This window comes from Marmota flaviventris, chromosome 5 (assembly GCF_047511675.1).
Source record: "Marmota flaviventris isolate mMarFla1 chromosome 5, mMarFla1.hap1, whole genome shotgun sequence".
Classification (NCBI taxonomy): Eukaryota; Metazoa; Chordata; class Mammalia; order Rodentia; family Sciuridae; genus Marmota; species Marmota flaviventris.
In genome coordinates, this window is record NC_092502.1 from 132,828,669 (window position 1) to 132,853,540 (window position 24,872).

General features: G+C 32.0%; 2 protein-coding genes across 5 annotated transcripts in view; one reads left to right on the forward strand and one right to left on the reverse strand.

Annotated features, from left to right (window-relative positions):
• Cdh18 (cadherin 18) overlaps positions 1 to 14,563 on the reverse strand; it is a 318,203-nt gene extending 303,640 nt beyond the window's left edge. For all 3 annotated transcript variants that reach the window (XM_071611877.1, XM_071611879.1, XM_071611878.1), the window contains exon 1: positions 14,336 to 14,563. In XM_071611877.1, the coding sequence (XP_071467978.1) occupies positions 14,336 to 14,563 (228 nt within the window). The remainder of the gene's footprint in view (positions 1 to 14,335) is intronic.
• LOC139705713 (cornifin alpha) lies at positions 11,513 to 11,926 on the forward strand. 2 transcript variants are annotated; one of them, XM_071611876.1, is made up of 2 exons: positions 11,513 to 11,668; positions 11,813 to 11,926. In XM_071611876.1, the coding sequence occupies exons 1-2, from the start codon at positions 11,513 to 11,515 to the stop codon at positions 11,924 to 11,926; spliced, it is 270 nt and encodes an 89-aa protein (XP_071467977.1). The 2 variants fall into 2 exon arrangements, with proteins under 2 accessions (XP_071467977.1, XP_071467976.1); XM_071611875.1 differs by having other exon boundaries at positions 11,513 to 11,926.
• Positions 14,564 to 24,872: the final 10,309 nt, after the last annotated feature.

Consider the following 24,872-nt stretch of genomic DNA (forward strand, 5'->3'; position numbering starts at 1 on the left):
GAGGACATACAGTCAATCAACAAGTACATGAAAAAGTACTGATCTCTTTTCTATTGCTATTATCATTACTATTATTCTTACTTTTAAAATAAATATATTAATTATATAAGCAGGATTCATTATAGTATATTCACACAATATGAACATATATATGAACACCACATAAAGTTTAAACTAATAAAATATAAACATTCAGTTCCTTTGTTACATGTGCCTCATTTCAAATATTCACTAGCCACATGTAGCTAATAACTACCATAATGGACAATGCAGACATAGAGCATGACCCCAGCCTCAGAATGTTCCCTTGAGCAGCACTAATCTAAATCCTTTATGATAAGTCAATGATTTTCCCAATGATTACTTCATAAATCAAGACTTAAGTTCTTTGGCACATTTTGACTGTTACTAGTTTCAGTTATGCCCTGAACAGTAGTCATTTAAACAAATAAAAAAAGAAACAATCAAAGAAAAAAGTGTAAGGAAAAAAAGAAAGAAAACCTCAAAGAAGGATGTGAGATTTTCAACAATATGAATTTTTCTCATTTTATAAATTTTTTAAAATACTTATTTTTTTAGATGTAGTTGGACAGTTGGACACAATACGTTTATTAATATATATATATATATATATATATATATATATATATATATATATATATATATATATATATTATGGTGCTGAGGATCAAACCCAGGGCCTCGCACATGCAAATTGAGCATTCTACCATTGAGCCACAACCCTAGTTCTCATTTTATATTTTTAGGTTTTATTTGTGTGTGCGCGCACACACACGTGTGCACTTACATTTTTGCTTAAGTTACAGTGTAGTTTTTTTTTAACCAATAAATTAGTACCTAAAAATGAGATGTCTTAAAAGATAGGCCTAATATCTGTAATTGACGAATATTTTGTCACTTTAAACTCTTCCATACTTAGCTTCAAGGAAGAAGATCCTTTATATAGCAGCATACAGCAACTGACTGAACTCTTGGCTGCAAATCTTTGGACTTGGTCCTCACATGCTTTGTGATTTTGTCACTTTAGGGGATTAGTTAGAATCCTAATCACATCATTTGTATCTCTGATTCTACACATGCCGGAAGCATGTTCTACTTTTCAGGTTAGCAAGCTAATAAATTTCTTCCTATTATTAACCTAATTTAACATGGTTTCCTTCAAGAGCCAGCAGGAGATTACTAGCCAACACAAACATTGCATAAATCATGAAAGCACAGGAGAAGAATTCAGAAGCACGCTGAGGAATATCAGATTTTTTACATGCCCTGGATCATTAATTGTGAGGGAATGATGTTGCAAGCACTGGAGAGTAATAGGTCTGTATCAGAAATAACCAAAGGCTGCAGGGGTTTACTTTAGTTCAGAGCCTTCCTCTATCCCTAGTCAACACTTTGGAGTACTGCTCAGCTCTTGAGCACCTCTAAAACTATACAGAAGAAAATAACCACTCAGGTATAAATTTGTCTGAAACAATATAATTCTTCTACTTATTCTTTCTATCCACTTGTTCCTTGAGACTCTCTCCTTGTCAATTGTGATTTTTACTTCCACCCTGTTGTTTCTGCTTCCTCTGTAGAATTTCATTTTACAATCATTTCTTTCTTTCTTTCTTGCCCTTAAAATCACGTGCTCCCCAAAATTCTAACTAAAAAAGAAATGGATGCATGTTTCCCTATATCTTCATTTGTACCTTCCATCATCCATTCAACCACTTTTCTCATTGCTGCTCTTCAGCCCTCATCTCTCCTCTAGTGTGTGCCTGTGTCTTAGTCTGCCTACCTGAATCCTGGACACAGCCTGTTCAATCCCAGCAGCCTCACTCCCAGACGTGAGACTCCTCGTTTACTAGTTATCCCTTCAGTACAATCAGAAGCCTGCAGACCATCTTTAAGTGGTCTTTCCTTCTCATTCTTCACTTTCAATAGCAACAAAATTTATTCAAATCTATATTTATTTATTTTTCCTGATTCCTCCTTTCAATTTCTTTTGAAACTATCGCATTCTAGTCTAGATTTTTGAACAGGTAAAGCATCCTCTCTACAGCCAATATTGTCTTTTTGTTTTCTGTCATTTTCTACCTAGAAGTCCTTCAGTGCATCCCTGTACATTTTTGGATAATACCAGGAGAGCATGCTGTGGCTCATCTATTATCTCCTGCATCTTTCCCATTCTTACTTGTCAACAGGTACAGTGTGATCGAATTATTCTTTTTTGTACTTGAAATCTACTCAGTCACCTTTTCATATGTAGATCTTAAAATTCCACACTCTCTCTCTTCACCAGCCAAACTTGTCTGTCTTGTTTTATAGTAATAGCAACATATCTCTTTCAGCTTTTCTTCTGAAGTGCCTTCCATATATTGGTCAAAGTCAAGTGCACCCATTCTTTCTTGTACCACTGTCCTCTATGCCTGACATTGTTAGCACCCTTAGCATATAATACAATCATTTGTTCTCAAAACTGTCTTCCCTTCTTGCCTAATTTCATCAATCATTGGAGCTATTTGATTAATGACATCTACAACCAAGCACAGTATATGGCATGCAGATTTTTCTTAGTAAAACTATCATTCATGTTAAGACAGTGACATTTGAAGTAAAATAGAAACAAACATATTCATCCACCTATATTGACATGCATAATAAACTTCTGTCCTCTATATTGAACTTACCAAGGTCAAAGCCTCAAATAGTAGAAAAAATTATTATGAAAAAATAAGAAAACTATGCTCTTTGTTACTGTGGTATGTTAACTCCTTTATATAAATTAACCTACATTTAATTTTCCTAACATTCTTATTTCCTACAGTGTAGTTTCTCATAGAAGATTAAGAATGATTTCAATATATTAAATATTCAATATATTAAATATTCAATATATTAAATATATTGATAAACGCAAATATGCCACATACTTTTCTTATTAACATTAACAATGCCTTGACATCTATCTGAATATTATGTTCACAGTTATTTACTGGAGAGGCCTGTGGCATTGAATCTACTGAGCCTAGCTTCTCTCTCTCCTCTACTGCTAATTTCGGAAACCACAGATGTCAGGTCTTCTTCAGATTCTTCCAGGCATAAGGTATCTCTCAACTCAGGTTGTTCAAATGCTTATGCTCCCTCAGCCTGGATACACCCTGATTGCAAGCCCACTGCTATTCTTAACCTGATAATTTGCTCTTCCATTTTAAATATCAGCCTGTCTGTCCCTTCTTCAAAATATTCTTCCTTCAGCCCTTGTAGATGTTAACATCTAGGATTTATATTGTACAGCAAGTACAATTTCCTGTATGATTCTCATCACAGTTTGTAGTTGAATATTTATTTGTGTGAATATTAGTTTAATGTTAATATCCCCCACTTTGTTTATTATAATGTTCAACATAATGACCAGAAAGCAGGACGTGTTCAATAAATTTTGAAGAAATAAAAACATCCCGATTAGACATAAATCTTTATGAAATAAACTCAACAGTAATCAATCTGTAGCTCCAAACAAAGTAAACCAAAGACAATGAAATTAGTATACATTTATTTTTATATTTAATGTTATTTTCTAATGGAGGAAAAGATTTCAAGGCATCTATTGCTCTATTTCTAGGGATATAATAAATAGTAAACCACACATAGAAACATTAGAAATCCTAGAGGAAAGGAATTGATTATATTTCATTCTGGAACTCCTATGATGAATGTCTGATTTTTTAATGAAAGAAAACAAACAAAACAGAACAAAACTGAATGTATCTAAAGGACCTATAGGCTTCCTTTTGAAATTAAAAAATGTTATTTTATTAGGTCCAATATAAATAAGTCTTCAAATATTCATTGAATAAATGTCAATCAAATAACAGAACAGATTTTTTTTTTCTGAATACAGTAAGGGCTATGTTAAAAATTTTTCTTTCTTAATCTAAAAAAAATGATAAAATATATGAGTGAATACTAATAAAGAAATAACATTTTTGGAATAAATATATCTATTTTATAATTAAGAAACACCTTAAAATGTTTCTAGACATTTAGAAACATTCATCTTTACATTCTCAAAAAGATATTGAAACATAGTCAAAGAACACTTTTGTTTATTTCCAGAAGGGATATTAAAAAAAAATATTAGCTACTCCAAATCTTGTTTTTGTACAAAGAAAAACCTGAAGTAAGATAATGACTAAAAAACAGTAGGCAACATTTATAAAGACACTTCGATTAACAATTAGAAATGGTCTACAAATATTAAAATTGACAATATTGTACAACTGAGCTGGAATCACTGAAAGATAATTCACTGGGGGCAAAGAAAGTAAGGGAAGATACTGGGACAGGGAAGCCATTTCAAACTAGCAGCCAGCCCCAGTCCCTTCTGAAGAAGGTGAACTGGTCATGAGCCCTGGCAAGGAGAATATACAGTCTCATAACCTGATGATTCGAAAACGAGGATTTCAATTTCCTCCAGGTGTACAATTGGAAAGGAGATATTTCAAGAAAGCCAGAATACTTGACAATGAAATAAAAGTTTAATATACCTATCACCCTAAATAAGTAACAAGGAAGCTGTATACAATTAAATGTTTGTGCAAGTTAAAAAAAAAAATCTGTAGGAAATTAAAACCCCAAAGTGCAATCCAGGTGAAAGATATATTAGATTTATTTTTAGTTGTTGTTATATTAAATATATGGAATCAGTTGTTAGGAATTAATTGCTAGCAATTTTTCAAAATTATTAAGCATTTTGTTGTCCGCAGATAAAAAGATATATGACTCTGTGTTTTATTTCTAAAACTATAGTTTGAAAGGACCCCAACAAAATCCTCAATTCACTCAACTCACTCACACACCATTAAAGAACAGCATTATGCAAACACTTAGAAAGTATGACAGGATCAAATCTCCTTGGAATCGAGTATGTAAACAAAAGAAATAAGCAAATTTGCAAAAATAAACTCAAACTAAAAACAATTAGATAAATTAAACAATGCAATATGTGGTTAAGAATAATTAAAAATAGATGGTTTAGGAGAATTTTAAAAAATGGAAGTAAAAACAAGAAAGGATGAGCCATTATATAAAAAAAAATTAAAAAGTAGAATGCTAATAGCTAATAGTATCTTCAATTTTATATGCATATTTAAATGAAGAGGCTGAGGTCACAAGGACTAATTTTAGATGGACAATTCATTAGTAAGTCATAAATAAACAGAATAAAATAATGCCAAAAAAGAATTTTCAGAATCAATAAACGGGTCAGTAGCAAATTCAAAAAAATAATAGGCAGGGTGTTTATATAATTAAGCTTAAAATTCCAATTCAGAAAAAAATACTGATTTCAGACCTTTGTGATTAAACTGTGTCCCTGAAAACCCCAAATACACTGAAGTCCTAACCCCTAGGACATCAAAATGTGTCATTCTTGGAAAAAGGCTCTTTACAGAGGTGATTATGTTAATATATTTCTAAGATGGATTCCAATCCAAACAACTTTTAAATAAAGGAGAAATTTGCACACAGAGATGCACAAAGATAAATTACACTCAATGTATAAAGTATTTCTTGTATTTGCAATATTTAATAACTGCCCATGTGGAGAACAACACATGAACTGGATGATGACTGTAGTCATTAAGAAAATCAAATTAGAAAGTAAAAATGGGACTGAAATAATGAGAAACAAAAACATTGGTAAATGTGGATAATTTTAAGTAAGATCTAAGGTTTAAATGATTTCAATAATAATGTAAAATATATAAATAACTTAATGAAGAAAAACATGCCAGACAAATATAATATGAAAAAAGAAAAATAAATTCTGTTTATCCTAAGGCTTTGTATTAAGATAATTGTAAATGTGTCAACTTTAAATTGGATTAAGATGTTAGCAAAGTAGTTTAATGTTATAATTAAGCATATACTTTTCTACATGAATCTTAATAGCAATTATAAGAAGAATGATTACTTGGGATTTAAAAGTAACAATAAATTGAGCATGTTAAAAAATAGAAAACAAAATAAAATTTGACATTTCTTCTACTTTGGAGATATGTTTTTACATACAAAATAAAAAACATATGCAAAAAATGAGAGTCACAAACTATGTCAAAAACATAAAACATACAACTTCCAGTATAGCAGAGGTAAATCCCTAGAGAAGCAATTACAAGGGAACAAAGAGGATAAATAAAAAAAGTAGATAAAAATCTGTAGAAGAGAAATACAAAATAAATTACAATAATTAATGAAAATGCAAATAAAAATAAATATAAAAGATTGAAAATATTGCACTGAAAATAGAAATTGTCAGAGTGAATAAACTAATGAAAAGTTAAATTTTTATTCTATGTGATAATGAAAGACAGAGGATAAATGGCATTTCCATAACAGTGTAGACAAAATACTCAAGAATATTTGACCAAGAAAAACTTGATATAAAAATGTAAAGAAAAGCACTGTTGTAGATAGATGATTTAATTATAACCGTAAAACTTAGATGAAACATATAATTTTGAACTCTACTCCAGAACTTAACTTGAAGGTATAAAATCAAAAAATTGATATATATGAAATTGCAATAAAATATTTTATCACCTATCCCACAAATGAAAGCACACATGTACAATATTTGAATTAAGAGTGCAATGATCCTACCTTGTCATTTTTGATTATTAGTATGACTTGGCATTATGTCAGAAAAAGAGTACAATATTCCATTAAAATAACATAACCACCATTTTGCCCAGTTATCCCACTCATCAGTTTCTACCCAAAGGATTTAAAATCAACACACTACCATGGTGCAGCCACATCAATATTTATAGCAGCTCAATTCACAACACCTAAAATATAGAACCATCCTAGGTGTCCTTCAACAGATGAATGGATAAAGAAAATATGGTATATATATATACACAATTGAGTATAACTCAGCCTTAAAGAATGAAATTCTGTACAACCAGAAGAATAAGAGGTTATACTCTATTTATGTATGACTTGTCCAAGAGCATTTTACTATCATGTATAACTAATTAGATTGACAAAAAAAGATAAATAGGAAGATACATACTAATGAGCACATTTGGGGTATGGGATTTTAAATCAGAACTCCATTGTTTTGATAATTATTATTAAGGAGCCAAAATCCAACTCTAACAGACTTCATAGTAGAAAAACCTGTTTTTTTTTCTGCAAATAAAATAAATAAATACATTGAAAACAAATAAAACAAGGCAAAATCAAACAAAATCATCCTCTGAGAGTGTCATTGTTTGTGCTATCCTGGTGGTGTTGGTGCAACTTAAGAAATCAGGAAGGATGATAGAAAACTTTCCTTTAATAGAACAGATTTGTTTAATAAATTTTTCTTAGATAAGAAAGAGGCTCTTGCTACCATGACTTTGATAATCAACACTCAATAGAATTTGTAAATTTATAATTCTGAAATGCATTTTTTATTACTAAAGTAATATAGTTAATGAATTCCTATTTTAAACTAAATAATATAAGTAAATCAAACATTTCTGTGACTCAATCAATATCACTCCAGCACCCATGTTTACTGATATTATCTAGAATGGTTTTCCAGATTTTAATTATGCACTTGATAAAACATTTTGCATAAGCATACAAATAAATCTTGCCTGTTTACATGTATGCACATGCACATACATGTGCATTTAATGTACACTTATACAAAGTTTTTCAACCCTGCCACTATTTCAATTTGGGGTCAGAAATTTCTTTGTGGGGGAGTTGTCCTGTGTGTTACAGAATCTTTAGCTGTACTCCTGGGCTCTACTAACCAAAGAACAGCTGCATCACCCCTTTAAGAGTCACAACTAAATCTCATAAATGCCTCTGGGTGTGGTGGTGCATGCCTGTAAGCCCATTGGCTCAGGAGGCTGAGGTAGGAGGATCAACTTCAAAGTGATATTGCTCAGTGTTAAGCACCCCTAGGTTCAATACTCAGTGCCTTTCACGAAAAGAAGAAATGCCTCCAGAATTTTCATGGACCATTGGTCTTTTTGCCTATTAGGGCCTTTTTTAGTTAAAAAATCAATGTATAATTATGTTGATAGAAAGATCAAGAGAATACAAACTAAATATACTCATTTTCATCTTTTTATTCTACTTTGAAAGTGAATTAAAACATTTTCATAGGCTTTTTAAGTATTATGGACTCTTGTACCAGTGCTAATGGTAGCTAATAGACAAGGAGACTACAGCGGAAAAAAAAAAAGTCTTCAACTATAGCAAAATGCCCTTTGAGGAAAAAAAAAAAATATGTTTCATCACCATTGATATACAAATACAACACACACACGCACACACACACACACACACGAGAATGTGTTTTTATAGTAATATGAGGTTTACAATGTGAATACATATTTATAGGCTGTTTTTAATATGTATTGTCTTGCACTGATGACATTGGGAAATACATTTATGAATTTAAATGTTTTCTACATTATTCAAATAAAATACTACTTATTCTCTAAAAATATAATTAACAATAAAATCTTATTTAATTCATTTAAAAAAAAGAAGAAGTTTTGCAGGGCAAAATGTCACATGCTTGAAATCCCAGTGACTTAGGAGGCTGAGAAAAGAAGATCATAAATTTGATATCAGACTCAGCAAGTTTGTGAAAGCCTCAGAATCTTTCAAAACCCTCAGGAAGTTAGTGAGGCCCTGTCTCAAAATAAAATATAACTGGTGATGTAGCTCAGTAACAAGGCATTCTGAGGTTGAATCTACTATATCAAAAAATTAAAAAAAAAAAAAACAATGAAAAAAAAATAACGCAACTCCTATACCACTGCAAATTAAATGAATGCTATATCTATCAAATAAATTTCCTGGTTTTGAATCCAGTTTCTTTTAGGTCTAGATCCAAATAGATAAATTTCTATATGATGACTAAAAAATGTTTGTATCTGCACAGAAGAACTGTGACTCATAGTTAAGTCCACATGACATTATGTCATCACATTGTCATATATAAGACTCAAAAGTCATATTCTGATACATGGATTTTTCCATTCCAATGAAGTTATGATAAAAGTGAAAAAAAATTATCTTTTGGACAATATTGGGTGACAATTGCCACCATTTGTGCTGTGCATTACTTTTTAATTCAGAGTTCATGATGACATTAAAGCTATTTTTTTCTGAAAAGACTGAAATTTTCTACCAATTTTTTTCATGATTTATTCTCTCTACAACCTGAAAGTCATTCATTTAATTTGAATACACAGTATTAAAAGACATTTACTGGTTATCCTCTAAGTAAAAAAATGAATAACTACAGAAAAATTGCAATAATCATTATGAAGAGAGGGGAATTTCCTGATGCATATACTGGAAAGTGATTTTCATGAAAGAATCAGCTATCTTAGATTTTATTCCTTGACACTGCCAAGACAAGTTCTGTTCACATCATTGCTTTTTTCTCCTGGAGTAATTCTGCAAAGCCATTTCTTAGTTCCTTTATACTGTTAGACTTCCTTCCTTATTCACTATACTTTTGCTGTTTTTGTTTAACAAAGCAAGTTGGCAGTAATTATCTTCAATCTACACTCATCCACTCCTATATGTATAGTCACAAGTGGAAAGGAGAATGAGAGACATTTAGAAGTCAAGTTCTCAACAGACATAAGTAATATTTTCATCATATTATGATTTATAACCAAGGGAAAATACTAAATTGTAGGAAAATATTCCCTAAATATAAAAAAGTGATTGTGGAGAATATAATCCATTTTTTTAATTCAGGAAAAAAAATGAAAACTCCTATTACTATCAAAACTATCTTTAATTTCAGTATACCAAATAGCTAAGAAAAAGTTTTATGTAGGTTAGATGATTTTAGCTTAAACCATGCTGCTATACAGAAACACACTTTTTGGTCTTTCTCCTGTTTATAATGCTTACTTCTACTCTATTTAATTGCCAGATTGTGTGATGAGGACAATGTCCGTGCACAAACACTCTGTAATAAACATATCTTCCTTTCTTAAATATATATGGTGAGTTACATAAATTGTCTACATTACTGAAATGAATATAATATGTATTTATGGAGTATAATATCTATGTAATCATAAGCAGATACTGATTAAATAATATGAAGCATATTATAGGCAGATTTGTTTTAATAGATTATCAATTTAATGTATCTTTTTAAACTGTATCAATTGCATGCATTTAAACATTCCTAAATATTACCAATGAGATCAACACATTCTGTAATTATAAACTACACATCTTGTATATATTTTGCTGGTAAATATGATCTCTACATATAATATAGCCCTAAATTCATATTTTAATCACCAAATAGTTTATATTAAATTGTAGCTTAATATCTTTACCATAAGATTTCTACTTTTAATAGTTATTTTTATTTGATAAGTTATCTTTCTAATATGAGTGATAAACTAAAGACATTAAGGACCAAAGAATGTTTTATTCTGAACGTCTCTTATTCTGAAGTCCAGCTCACTCAAACTTCAGAAATTACATATCAAATAAAATGCAGGTTAAACCAAAAAGTGATAAGAATTTGTTGTCTATTAAAATATTAAATTCCTACTAAAGAAAATAGCATAATCAATTCAAAAAAGTAAACAAATATGAAAAATTATTAATACCTTACTTTAAAAAACTAATATATTTCTATGAATATACCAATATATCTCTACCATGTTAAAGACAGCAAGAAAATAATATCAAATTAAGGAATAAAATTTTAAAAAACTCTCCTAAATAAATTTGCATTTCTCTTATAGTGACTGCATTTGATAAATATAAGAGAAATGCAAATTAAAAGTGCACAGATATTATTTTTCACCTATCATATGTGCAAAACTCCAAGTTTTACAACTATCTCTGAAAGCATACCTGAAGAAAATCACTCATTTTAATACACCACTGATAAAAGTATAAAATACTTCAACACCTCTAAAAGGGATCTAGTGATTTTTCCAAGATTATATTATTTATATGTGAATAGAATCCTACTTTTTAAATCTCTCTTATAGTTCTACCTATATGTATGCTAAATAATGTGCATAGAGGGTTATTTGTTCTATTTTTGCATGTAATAGCAACAAAATAAGAACAACAAAGTCGACTAGTAAGCACTTTCTAAGTAAACTACACAGGAAGGTACACCAATAAAAATAGTGAAGACCTCTGAAAACTCTTGTCAATAAAACCACTGACCATGCTTCAGTAAGGCTGGGCCTTAATACCCTGGCATGTAGATGGCTCCTCTTCTTCATCCCGCCCCTCCTCTCCCCAAACACACACCTACTGTTGGTGGAGCATCTGCTGGCCGGGTCACCTCCTGTGGACTTACTTGAGTCCGTGTCAGTCTACCACTGTGTCCCAATAGCCATTGGTCCACAAGCTTCTTCACCTGGTGCCTGACGTGGACCTGGCCATTGTGGACGACTGGCTGAATAACGAATGAATGGGCAGTGCAAGCATGAGTTCTGAGCAGCAGAAGCAGCCCTGCGCCCTACCCCCTCAGCTGCAGCAGCACCAGATGAAGCAGCCTTGCCAGCCTCCACCCCAGGAACCATGTGTTCCCCAAACCAAGGAGCCCTGTCACACCAAAGTGCCTGAGCCCTGCCAACCCAAGGTGCCAGAGCCCAGCCAACCCAAGATGCCTGAGCCTTGCCAGCCCAAGGTGCCAGAGCCCTGCCAGCCCAAGGTGCCTGAGCCTTGCCAACCCAAGGTGCCTGAGCCCTGCCAACCCAAGGTGCCTGAGCCTTGCCAATCCAAGGTGCCAGAGCCCTGCCAATCCAAGGTGCCTGAGCCCTGCCAACCCAAGGTGCCAGAGTCCTGCCCCTCAACAGTCACTCCAACACCAGCTCAGCAGAAGACAAAGCAGAAGTAACATGGTCACAGCCACACCCTTGAAGAGGCAACCACTGGATGTCCCTTTTCCATTTTGCTCAGGAGTCCCATTTTTCTGTTGACCTTATGATTAACATGAGTCATCATCCTTCCCTCTTTGAACCCCCCAAAAAGATATCCCTCACATTCAACTATGGAAGGTTCCTGAGCCTCTGAAGGTGACTGCAAGTCTCACTGGATGAGTAGGTCTTCCAGGGTCTCAGGGTTAATCTGAAGAGGATGTTGGGAGGGGGTCAAGTGAATCTTCCCTGTTCTGCCCTCATTAAATCACTTTTAACTAAAAAAAAAAAAAAAAAAAAAAAAACACTGACCAGAAAGATTTTTGTTCCAATAATTTCAAATAATTATCATAATCATTAACATGGTTACAAAGCCTGTAACTCATGGTATGTTTTTCTGTGAATTACTACATTTGACATATTGGTAAAGGTCAGTGCATAAAAATAAAAATCTCAGTACTTGCACCCAAAGGCATTCACACCCAGTACACTATGTGGCAAACATTTTACCCAGGAGCTCAAGAACATTTCTATAAATGGCCAAGGCTAAAAATCTTCAAATTTGTGGGTCCCACAGTGTTTCATCTTTACTGAAGTCTGCTATTGTGAAATGAAAGCAGCCCTCATAATACATAAATGAATGGTTGTGGCTGTATACTAGCGCTGATTATTTAAATTTCATATAAGTTGGGCCATCCTTAATGTGGCCCTTCATGCACATACATCTGTCCATTGATACTACAAAAAAGTTAAATGGATAACAATTTCACAGGTCCTGCACTGAGTGCAATAGATCACAAGCCTCTACCACATACAGATCTGTGAGGTGCACTCATTCATATATTCATCATCCCCCAATCTCAGAACATTTGTTTAGAATCCATCTTCTGATTAATTTTTTATCTTCTACCAAAACTAAGCATGCCAAAAGAAAATAAAATTTATCTGCTCTTTTCTCTCCCATTTCCAGAAAATTTTATTTGTTATTTAGTGAAATTAAAATGAAAAGAAATAAGCATAATAAATTGATAATAAAATGTCTTTCTCTTATTTCTCACCAAAAGAAAAAATTCTGTCGGTTCCCAATTATTTTCTTCTTTTCAAGAACTGAAATGATTATAGAAATGTATTTTGCATTTCAAAACAAAAATGATTTTCTAATAATTCAATATATTTTGTATTAATATTAGTGCCTTTGCTTTCATGTCTTCTATACAACACTTTGTAGAGGAAACTAGCATACAGTGACATGAGTCATTTGTCTCATTTTATTATGCATATGAGGAAATGATAGACTTGTTTCAGATATTTTCTTATGTTTCTGACACCATGGCTCCTGTGTTGTATGGAAAATGCAGCTGCGATAACAGTCTTGTTGGACCAGGGGTAGAAGACATGGTTTGTGATCCTGAACTGTCTACACATAAGGAAAGTACCATGGTTTGAATGGAATAGTTTTTTTTTTTTTTTTTCCCCCTCAGTAATAGTGCTAAAATGAGAAGAAACAGTCAATCAGGGTAACAGAAGCCACTGAGCCACTGTGGTCACGGTGATTCCACTGCTGTGCTTGCTTTCTACCATAGGTAACAGAATAAATCTGTGTGCTGCTTCCAGAGATCAGTAATTAATCAGAATTAAGCTTTTCAACCTCCTACTCTATTCTAGAACCTAAATGACATATACCTAAGTTCTCCCATGCTACTGAGTAGACAGTTTTCTGAAGATAAGGATAAGCCACTGAATTTTCTTATCTGTACTTTTTAAAGAAAGATAACTTATTCTGATATCACTGGTTATTCTGTCCCATAATATTTTGGGATTTTCTCAAACCCCATATTACTAGTGCATATTTACTCTGTATTTAAATCTATCAACAATTTTTGGGAATTAGAAAAATATCCATGTCTTCGAAAGGCTGATTAAGAATATATTTCTGTAACAATCACCAGAAACATATTAGATATTATGTTCATAGTAACTTTTTAGCCTCATGTGCACTAGCAAGAGATAAAAAGTTACCAATAAACATAAATGCTTCAATAAGTGACATTGCATATTCTAATGTACTTTTGCAATATTATAAAATAATTTAATTGTGTTTTTGACTAAGCCTTCCTACTTAAGAAAAGAAAAAAGTCACTAATGTTCTGGTAAAGGATGCACATTTCAATATTCTGGAAAAGATTTAAAAGAGATGCAATATCATTGAAAGTGTTCATTTTTTACAAATACCTCAAGCTCTCCAATACAAAGTATAGCTTTCTATTAAAAAAAAAAAATCACTTCATGTTTCAAATCGTATCCAACTCCATTCTCATCTCACCACACAATTTCTCAGGAGAGGAAAAAAAAACAAACTATAGGAAACAATTTTTTTTAAAAAAACTTACTTTTCCAACATATTGTGGATCTGGTCCCATATGTTCTTCTAAAACAAAGAACTGATTCCACACCCATCCCCTTTTGGGACGATGGTGGACTTCTGTTTCACCTTCAATGTGTTTGGTTTGGTTTCTGGTCACCTTGATGGAGCTGTGGTGAGCAGTTCCATAACACCTCTGCACAAAACAGAGACACACTAGGACTGGACAGATGCAAGATGTGCTCGTAATTTTCATTGTAAGATAACTTGCCAGTTCACGGTTTTCCTTTTCTTCTTTGTCAGCCACAAATGCTTAATGAGCATTCAAGAGAGAAGCAAAAGCATCTTTTGGAAGGACAGTCCAAAGTAAATTGTTCAGCGAGTCCATGATTTAACTGCCCATCAGGGAAAGATCAGACCACATTTACATCCTGAAGCACTTGGAGAATCAAAGCTGTAGTGGTCTGAGGATTCCAAGTCTTCACAGTAGGAGAACACAGGTAAGCATTTTCTACCTAGTGAAAGGAGGGAAAATTATATACATTACAAAACATGTAATTTTAACTATTTATCTGAATGAAAAAAATTATGCTATTTTTCAGAATGATGGTGATAGGCAGAGAAAATATGCAAGTCCTTTCAGAAATATATATATATATATATATATATATATATATATATATATATATATATATATGCAAACCTAAGCTCCTGTTTGCATTTTTACACACTTTTCTACCTATAATGTTAATTCTCAATGGCATATATATGTATGTGTATATGTGTGTGTGTATTGCTTGTATGTATGTATAAAGTATGTATGTCTGCATATACGTGTGTATACGTATAAAGTTTTTGTTTTTGTTAGATGTATACAGACCTGCACATCCTACATATTAATTACATACTATACATGATAAATGACTTCAAATTTTTTTTTCCCAAATTCTCTCAATACCATCACAGCAAACAAATAGTTATTAAAGTACTTAAGAAATAAATGAAGAAGAAGGAGGGTAGGGGAAGAGGAGGAAGAAGATAATGAGAAAAGAGAAGGTATTATGCTAAAAATTATTCCAGGCTTGGGGCACAGATTGTCAGAATGGAATATTAGTGTGAACTGCAATTGGCTGAGGTATAGCTTGCCTGGACTCTGACAGGTCATGCTTACAATATGTTAGGGTATGGACTTGGCATGCAGGGCAGATAGACTTCCAAGCTTGGGGATGACATCACCCTAGATTTGATGTCTAATATACGTATTGTTCCCATGTATGTAAAGAAAGGATTAAAGGGATAATAGGGGACAAAACATCAAAAGTAAAAATTTGTTGCTTTTTCAGATAAAAAATATTAAAATTCTTGTACTTGGATTTTGGTACAATTGGGCAATAAAGTAAAGCTTGAAAAACATTTGTTGGAGACAAATAAGAAGTTTTGTGAGATGCAAAGTTGATTCTGAAATTATTAGCTTACTAAAAACAAAAAAAATTGAATAAAATTTGCTGAAATAGTTATGTATCTGTGTTCAAATATGTGTTTAGAAAAATATCGATTCAACAATATGGCTCTTTAATCTAGTGAGGATATTTAATTCATTGTTATCTCATTGCATAATATTGTCTGTAAATCAGTACAAACTGTAATGCTGATGTGAAAAAATTACAAAGTAATTCACATGAAAATATAATTGATTTTAAAATCTATATAATAAATCATAGCATGATTCTTATATAGAATTTAAAAAAGGTGTTTATGCAGTGTTGGAAATGAATAAATATATCTATCACTTGAGACCACACAGCAGGGTATTCTTCTCTGTCAGCATTTTTTTCCATAAATTAGGGTTAATAACAATGCTACTTCACCATAGTACAAGAATTGTATAGGATTAGAATTAGAATTTTATTTCAACCAACTGATAAATAAAACATTCAATTTTTAAATATTTTAGGAAAGCAAAGGGACTGTTCATGCTGATTTAATTTAAAACGATCCAAAAAATTTCTCCTAACTTAAAAGAGCAGTCTAGATCCAACATGTTACAAGAACTGAAAAGAGAGTTTAAAAACACAGAATTTGGGGCTGGGGTTGTGGTTCAGTGGTAGAGTACTTGCCTAGCATGCATGAGGCACTGGGTTTGAGCCCCAGCACCACATTAAAAAAAAAAAAAAAAGACTAAATAAACAAAATAAATATAGTGTCAGTCTACAATTAAAAATATTTTAAAAATACAGAATTTGTTTGTTTTTAAATATAATTTGCTTACAATGTGAACTTTCATGAAACTTCAAATTTATCCAAATCTCAATGTTCTCATATATTTACTTTTAGCCAGAATTATTGTTTTCAATTTTTTATCTATTTAAAATATTTGTATGATTTTAGATGGATTTCTTTAGTTTCCAAAATATTCTTAATTTTCAAGTTATGAATTTCAAAAAATAAGAGATTTTTTTTAGTCATTCTTCTTAGAAGCTAAGGTGATAAATATATAGAAGGTGTTGTTATCTTAATACTTTCACACCATTTGGTGAGATTTTCAAATGAAATTAACATGTTCACCCTTTATACTTAGTTATTTAACAAAGCATAATTCATGAGAAGAAGGTGAAGAAAGTGGCTTTTGTAATGTATTGCAAATCAGTAGAATAAGTATTTCTCCACAGTGTTGGTCTTGTGTGTCATTCCAAAAATGTAAAAATGCATTTTAATTTATATATGTAATATATGTTTATAAATCTTTTTTGGAAATTTTGAAAACTGATAAATGTGACAGTGCAGAATAAAAGAACAGATGTAAATATGACTACTGTGCTTTTGAAGATAAGTCCCTTTACCACATTTGAGAGGATACGACTACACATATGAAAATTTCCTGTTTTGCTTCAAGAAATCTTTCCCTGTGTAGGTTACAAAATATTAAAATGCAAAAGTAACAAAGCAAATCACTGATTAAGAACAATGCACTAGAAATATGTAGCAGACATTTATTAATTTTTGACAAAGCATCTTTCAACTACCTTTAATGCTTTCAAGGAACACTCAAGTACATGAATTCTGACGAACAAAGCCCTAATTCAACACCAGATACTTAGAGACAAAATATATTTCTTTCCATATTCTCTCAATTAGAACATATGCCAGTGGTATATATACCAAATTATATGCTCCAACACTCTGGAGCAAATAATAGATGGATGTAGGCACTGTTGAGAAATTCTTCAGGACAGTGGTCATTGTCTCAAGGTCTAAATATAATGTGGTGAGCTTAGCAGCTATGACAGAACTCAGTGCCTGCAGCAGAAATAAGGGACTTCTAGCTGTAATGCTCCAGTGGCAATTACTTGATTTTGTTTTGGACTCTCTAACTTAGCTTGGTTCCTGGTTCTAACCAAACTTGATTTTTAATGACTCATCAACTTTGATGGCTATACAATATATTTGAAAAAAAAAATGTTTTTTTATTCTTTCCAAGGCCATAGTTTATTTCTGGGATTTGCAAATTAGAACTTCCTCTCATAAAAATATTGTAGCAACAATACTCCAAACTTTGGTTTCAAAGACTGTAATATATCAAATGATGTATAATGCAGACCTCCTCTTTCTGCTCAGTCCTTCAGTCCAAGTGATTGCAAAGACTCATCACAGGCTCCTAGAAACACTGACTTTTTAGAACTGAAGTTAGTAACAGTAGAGTCAAACTGTAATATCCATTATGAGGAAACTCTCACAATTTCATTGGCACTTTACTCTCTAAGTTTCATGTTTCTCACCTGTGGATAAAGAAGTTTATTGAATGATTTTTAGCATACTAATCAACATAATTCTTTTAATTTAAGATTTAATAATAGCATATAATTTCCAAATGAGTTTTCTTATTTATGCAGAGTTACATAGGTCACCCAAGCTTAAATCATTAGCCATTAATAGCTCTCAGTACAGGTCTTCCTTCAAAAAAACTAAGGAAACACTATTCTCAATACAAATATTTCTCACATTTATCCAAACGTTATTGCTTGTTTCTGGGACTTTTAACTCTGGTTTTTCATTGATTGTTTCCAAATTTACAAACCTGAGACTCCAAAAAAGTCTAGAAAATATTTTCTATTTTTTAAAAAACTGTTTGCTTTGATCTTCTGTTCTAAAATTTATCTTTGTAAAACATAGTAGATCAACTGTATTTCATGAGTAAATCACTCTATTCTTCGTAAGTGCGAGGTGACATGAGATATCATCTCACATTTTAAAAAACAGAAAATTGTCATCAACTTCTAAAGTCAAGTATTATATGTAATCACTAGACATCTTGACTTGTATAGAGCCTAGTTTACATAGAAATCTCAAACAAGATCAGCTATGCTAGAAAGTCCTTACTTTGGGAATTACCTTCCCCGCGAGATGCTTGAGGGTGTCTTGTATGGAGAAGGACCTGTCAATGGGAGCATGATGCTCAACCCAGAGAAAAGCTTCTCAACTCTGCAAATGAACCCATCAGATGATAAAATAATGGCTGCTTTGAAATGATGGCTCATTTTGAAAATAGTGGACCTTTAACTTTTCCATGTTAAATCATATAAAATACCATGTTACTCTAAATTATACAGTATATGTAAAATTTATGTTTGAATTTCAAAGTATTTATATAAGGTAAAATTACAGGTACTAAATATAAGTTTATCATCTTTTTCCTCAAGTTTAATGGAAAACAGTATGCTCACATTCAAGATGTTAGTCTATCTATTTATCATCTAAGTGTGTAAGGCTACCCTTTGAATTGAGAGTTGCAGGCAAAACTCCCATTGCTAACAAGGCACATACTTAGGTGTGCATCTAATACTACAGTATAGATTTCCATCATTTAGGGATCCAATGATTAATTGTAATTGTATCATTCTCTCTTTTTAACTCTAGTTCTGTTCTAATTTCCAATGATACTGACTTCCAATTTTTACTTTAATTTCTTTCTTTAACTCTCTATTCTAACTATATTCTCGATAAACAAATGGGGTTTATTTTTCCATCTTAAGAGAAATCTGTGTGCTTAAAAATTAAGGTTTTTCCTCTACCTGACAATTGACTTAATAGCTTTTGAATACAGCCAGTATAAAATACTCATAAACCACATGGAATTGTGAAGAAACTTAACTAATTTGTTTCAAGTGTTATTTCCATGTTCCAAGTCTATATTTGAAATTTCAATTTTACCATTTCAGGATATTCTCATAATTTAAAGTTATGATTATATTGGATTTAGTAAGTTGCATTTGTTTTAAGTAGACATATAAATATATGTATAATATGTAAGTATATTTAAAATCATCTAAGGGGTTTTACCCTCTGAAACATGATAAAATCCTAAATAATTGTACAAATAAATCAGAAATATTAACTTTTACATGTTTTTTTCACTGGAAGTGATGGTTTAAGTTCCAAGGAGACTGGGTGAAATCACTTTTTTCACATGGACAGGCTTTAATGCCTAACATGGCTCATTCTGCTGTGTTTAGCTGTAAAGGTTATGGCTTCCTGGCTACCGTGAGCTGAGAGGCTTTCCTCTGTGAAGCCTGTACCAGGATGTTTCTGCCTTAAATAGACAGCTATAGACTGAATCCTCTGACTCCAATGACCAAAATAAACATTTTTTTCCTCATCTAAGTTGATATTTTCATGCAGTTTAGTTCTAGTAACAAAATTCGGACTAACATGAGCCTTAATCTACAAACTTCACTTTATTAAACCTATCCCTCCCACAAATCTACAATAAACATTGCTTTTAAGCAAAGATTTCTCTGTTTGGTATGACAGTTCTCTTCAGGTCTCTTGTGTTTATTCTGAGAGAGAGAGAGAGAGAGAGAGAGAGAGAGAGAGACATTGTTACATATCATGTTTTCAATGATGCAGTTTTGGAACATAGAGCTAGAACTTCCCTTATAGACCAAGAGTAGATTTGTTTCCAGACTAGATTATAAAGAAATTTTTTTTCTTCCTGGACAGAGGTGGGGGAGTTGTGCTACCAGACACTTAAAATGCTATGATTGCAAGACTCAAGGTTTCTCAGTCATAACCTGTAAGTTCTATGCATATGACATTGCCTGGCTACTTCATGTGACCCCACTGTGCTGTGAGAAGCAAGAAGAATTTAAGCAATCTGTTGTATTACAGGTGTTTTATGTCACATTTGGTAACATCTATTAAATAGTGCCAGCCATTGTTAGTTTGTGTGAATGATAAAATTCCAAATGTTTCATTTCTGAATATTTAATTCAATGTAACTGCTTGGTCCTCTAAATTGTCATAGCATCATCCTTTCTAATGCTGACCAGAATTTTAATTTTTTATATAGGTTCTTTCAATCTCATTTTTCATTCATTTCATCTTTTTTTCTCAGTTTACTCACCCTGTTTCTGATGTAATTTCCATTGCCTGCATTATGTGGGAATTTAACTTTTTTGTTGTATCCCAAATTAAACATGTGTTGAGTGAGGAAATAAATGGGATATAGACAATTTAATTCATGGTTTTTATTTAAAGAATTGTGTTAAAATAGCAATCTTGAATTTATAATATATAATTGTGAACACACATTTACAGAAGAATTTTTTTCAAGTGTGCCTGAATTTGGTTTAGTTTTATAATCTGCCTTTCCCTTAAAAACCTGTCACAATTAAAGGTACATAACTGCTGCATAATAAAGTTCCATTCCATCTATAAAATTCTGCTTTCAGTAAGTTCTTTCTTATGTAGAGGATATTAAAGAAACATTGAAATATCAATCCAAGAGAACATCAGAAGTTTAATTTGCAAGAGCATATACTATGTGTTATTATGAGTAGTATATTACTCATTATACAGTATGCCTTCCTCATAACTGCAGAGGGTCCATTTCATGATCTCCAGTGGATGCCTGAAACCATAGATTGTACCAAATCACAAATTTAATGCCTTTTCCATCTTAACTAAACACTTAGTACACACTGTGATAAAAACCAACTAGCACAAAGTAATTTTTTCTTCTTTACAATTTCACTGATAGAATATTTGTATAGCCTTTAGCAGCTTCAGTTTATGATTTTTCTTTCCTTATTATGTATTTTCAACTTTTCACTTAGAGGAAGCATCTGTGGTTTCTCTTTGGTGTTGAATTGTTAGCATTACTACTCTTCACTTGGGAGTCCAACGTTAAGTAAAATGTTATTTGAATATTATCACTGCAGTACGATGCCAGTAGACCTTAGAGCCAATAATGGAGACATCTCTCAAAGTAATGGATAGGAGAATACACTAGCAATTACATCTTGAATGTATCTGACAGAAAGATGCTTTACATCCCAAGAAGGAGAGAGAAGGTGCATGATTTCTTCATGGTATTCTGAACAGCATGCTTTTTACAATTTGTAAACTCTTCCCAGATTTTTCCAAATTACGGGAAGCAAAACTGCATATAGGGAGGGACTAAAGTATATGGTACAAAGTACATGTCTGAACATTCCTAATATATTGAATAATAATAAAATATATGTGAAAATAAGAGGTCATTCATATTGTCATAATATTTCTGTCTCAAGTTATACTTTTCTATTGTTAGACTCATGCACACATATTTGTATAGTGTTGAGTATTGATTTAATGTCTCATATACTCCTGCTATTAAACACGTGACTCAAAATAACAATGTCCTGAAGAAATGTGAAAATGCAGGATGATATTTAACACTATTGATCAATGTATCCACATTAATAATATAGAATTACTACTAATTATCATAATAACCAGTGGAAAAAACTAGAAAAAATATGGCACCAAATGGAATATTCCTGTATGCTCCATTTTTTCATGTGTATAATTTGGAAAGTTTATGTATACTACATATATGTAATTTGCATTTGTCAGAGTAATTTTTACAAATTTTTCATGTCTTCAAAAGTATTTTCAACAATTGGTATTTTTTATTTTTCTGTAGTTTAGAATTTTAATTAGATATTTACAAAATGTTTTAAACAGAGTAAAAGCTCTCATAGTGTCTTGATACCAAAATATTAACTTAAAAAATCTAGTGATTCATTTTTGTTCATATTTTCATCCTTTACCTTCTACCATTATGATCATACCCTTACCAATTTATCAACAGATATATAGCACTGTAAATCTGTTACATCTACTTGACAACATTTTAATCCTGATACTATGCCATTTTAGGCATAGTAACAAAGTCAAGAGTTCTGCTTAACAATTCCCAAGTTTGAATGGTTCTCAAATTTCTATTATCCTGTTGCATCCCATAAAACACATTATGCAAACTATGTTTCCAGTTAGAATTCATTTGTCAATTTTCAGAAACTACACTTGAACTTGTAAATAAGACAAACAGAACATTTTGCAACAACCTTCACATTCACAAAACCCTCTAATCTATATGCAGAATAATTGTATTTTGAATGTATGCCAGATGCTCACTTACCATTGCAAGTATTTTTCTGCTTCCTCTGAATTGCACCTCAAAATTCTAGCTTCGGAAAATTTTACTTAAACTTCAAGCACAGAACCTTTCCCTTTTTGTCTAATCCTTTTTTGTCTAATTCCAATCCCCACCTCTTTCCATGGGTGGGCATTTCCTCTTCTCTTTATTCATAATACAATATAAAAACCATTTTATTTTGTCTTTAAATTTGCATTAGATTTTTGTTTCAAACCAGGCTGTGCAAAGCAGTTTCATTAATAAACAGTCCTAACAGAGGACTCCCACTGTGTGGAGGATAGAAAGGTCATCACTATGTTAACCACCAAGGAAAGGAATCTGAACCATTTTACCACTGCATCTTAGGCTACAGCTAAATGATGTAAAATTTCAAGGATACTTACAATAAAATTTAAAATTGTAACCTAATCAATAAATAGGGTAAGGAAATGAACAGACACCTCTCAGAAGAATATATATAATCAATCAACAAATATATGAAAAATATGTTCAACTTCTTTGGTAATTAAAGAAATTAAAATCAAAATTACTCCAAGATTTCATCTCACTTGGGTCAGAATAGCAATTATCAAGAAAATAAGTAATTATAAGTGTTGATGAGGATGTAGAGAATAAAAGTACACTCGCACATTGCTGGTGGCACTGCAAATTGGTGTAACCAATCTGGAAAGTAGTCTGGAAATTCCTTAGAAAACTTGGAATGGAACCACCATTTGACCCAGCTATTCCTCTCCTTGGTCTATACCCAAAGGACGTAAAATCTGCATACTATAGTGACACAGCCACATCAAGGCTCACAGCAGCTCAATTCATAGTAGTTTGACTGTGGAACCACGCTAGATGTTCTTCAACAGATTTATGGATAAAGAAACTGTGGTACATATACACAATGTAATAGGACTCAGCACTAAAAGAGAATAAAATTATGGCATTTGCAGATAAAATGATGGAGTTGAAGAATATTATGATAAGTTAAGTAAGCCAGTTCCCCAAAACCAAAGGCCAAATGTTCTGATAAATGGATGCTGATCCACAATGGTGGAGGGATGAGAAGGTGGGGGCACTGTGTAGGGAGAATGGAGGAAAACTGATTGGGCAAAATGAAGGGAGGGAAAGGGAGGGCATGGGGACAGAAACAATGTTGGAATGAGATGAACATCATTACTCTAGGTACATGTATGTCTGCACAGGTGGTACTAGCCTATATCGTGTATAACCAAAGAAATGAAAAGCTGTGCTCCATTTGTGTACAATAAATCAAAATGTATTCTGCTATCATGTATAAGTAATAGAACAAGTAAAAAGAGATTAAAATTAAATTGCGGTTTGATCCAATGGTTTATAGCAAATTCTAATAATGCCAATATGTAATAAACTGTTGAAAATCCAAGACTTCTCAAATTTGCTGCATCTCTGTTATGTAACCAAGAAAAATTCCTCATCAAACTGTACGACATACTAAGGACTTTGCTGTAGGCTTACAGGATAACAAATGGAAAAAATGTAAAACAAAATCTATAATTATACACTGAGAAGACAAACTTCTTATCTTATAAATAGCAAAAATTACATATTGCTGTTGAAATTTGTTTTCTACATTATGATGTGAAAGTGCATTTTCATATTATATTTTATTTGTTTTTTACCATATGGCAACTGAAAAGTGATAAATGCTAAAAAATGAGTAAGTAACGGGCAACGAATTTGAAATGGGAAAACACATTCACCATATTTGAAAAAGATCAGAAACTTTCAGAAGATTAAACCATTTAATATGAATTTTACCAGTTTCACTTAAGAATTTTAATTTTCAATATTAGGAAAACATTAAATAAATCATTTTTCCCATCATTCTTCAAAGACCTATTGAGTTTCCATTATGGGCTCTAATGCTGAGGATTATTGATTAATAGCACAATTAGTGTTTTTGGTATTATGTTAGAGTTGGGTAAAAATGCAAAGAAATAAAAATGCACATATTTAAGCTTTCAACATGTGTTATGGAAGAAAAATTAAAGAAAATGAGTTTTAAAGCAGATTGAATTTAAGGAGTTTCAAAATCAGTGGTCAGAGGGAAGACCTATCT

Excerpts from the sequence above, each read along its gene's own strand:
- LOC139705713 (XM_071611875.1), top strand. The coding sequence starts at position 11,513 with ATGAGTTCTGAGCAGCAGAAGCAGCCCTGCGCCCTACCCCCTCAGCTG.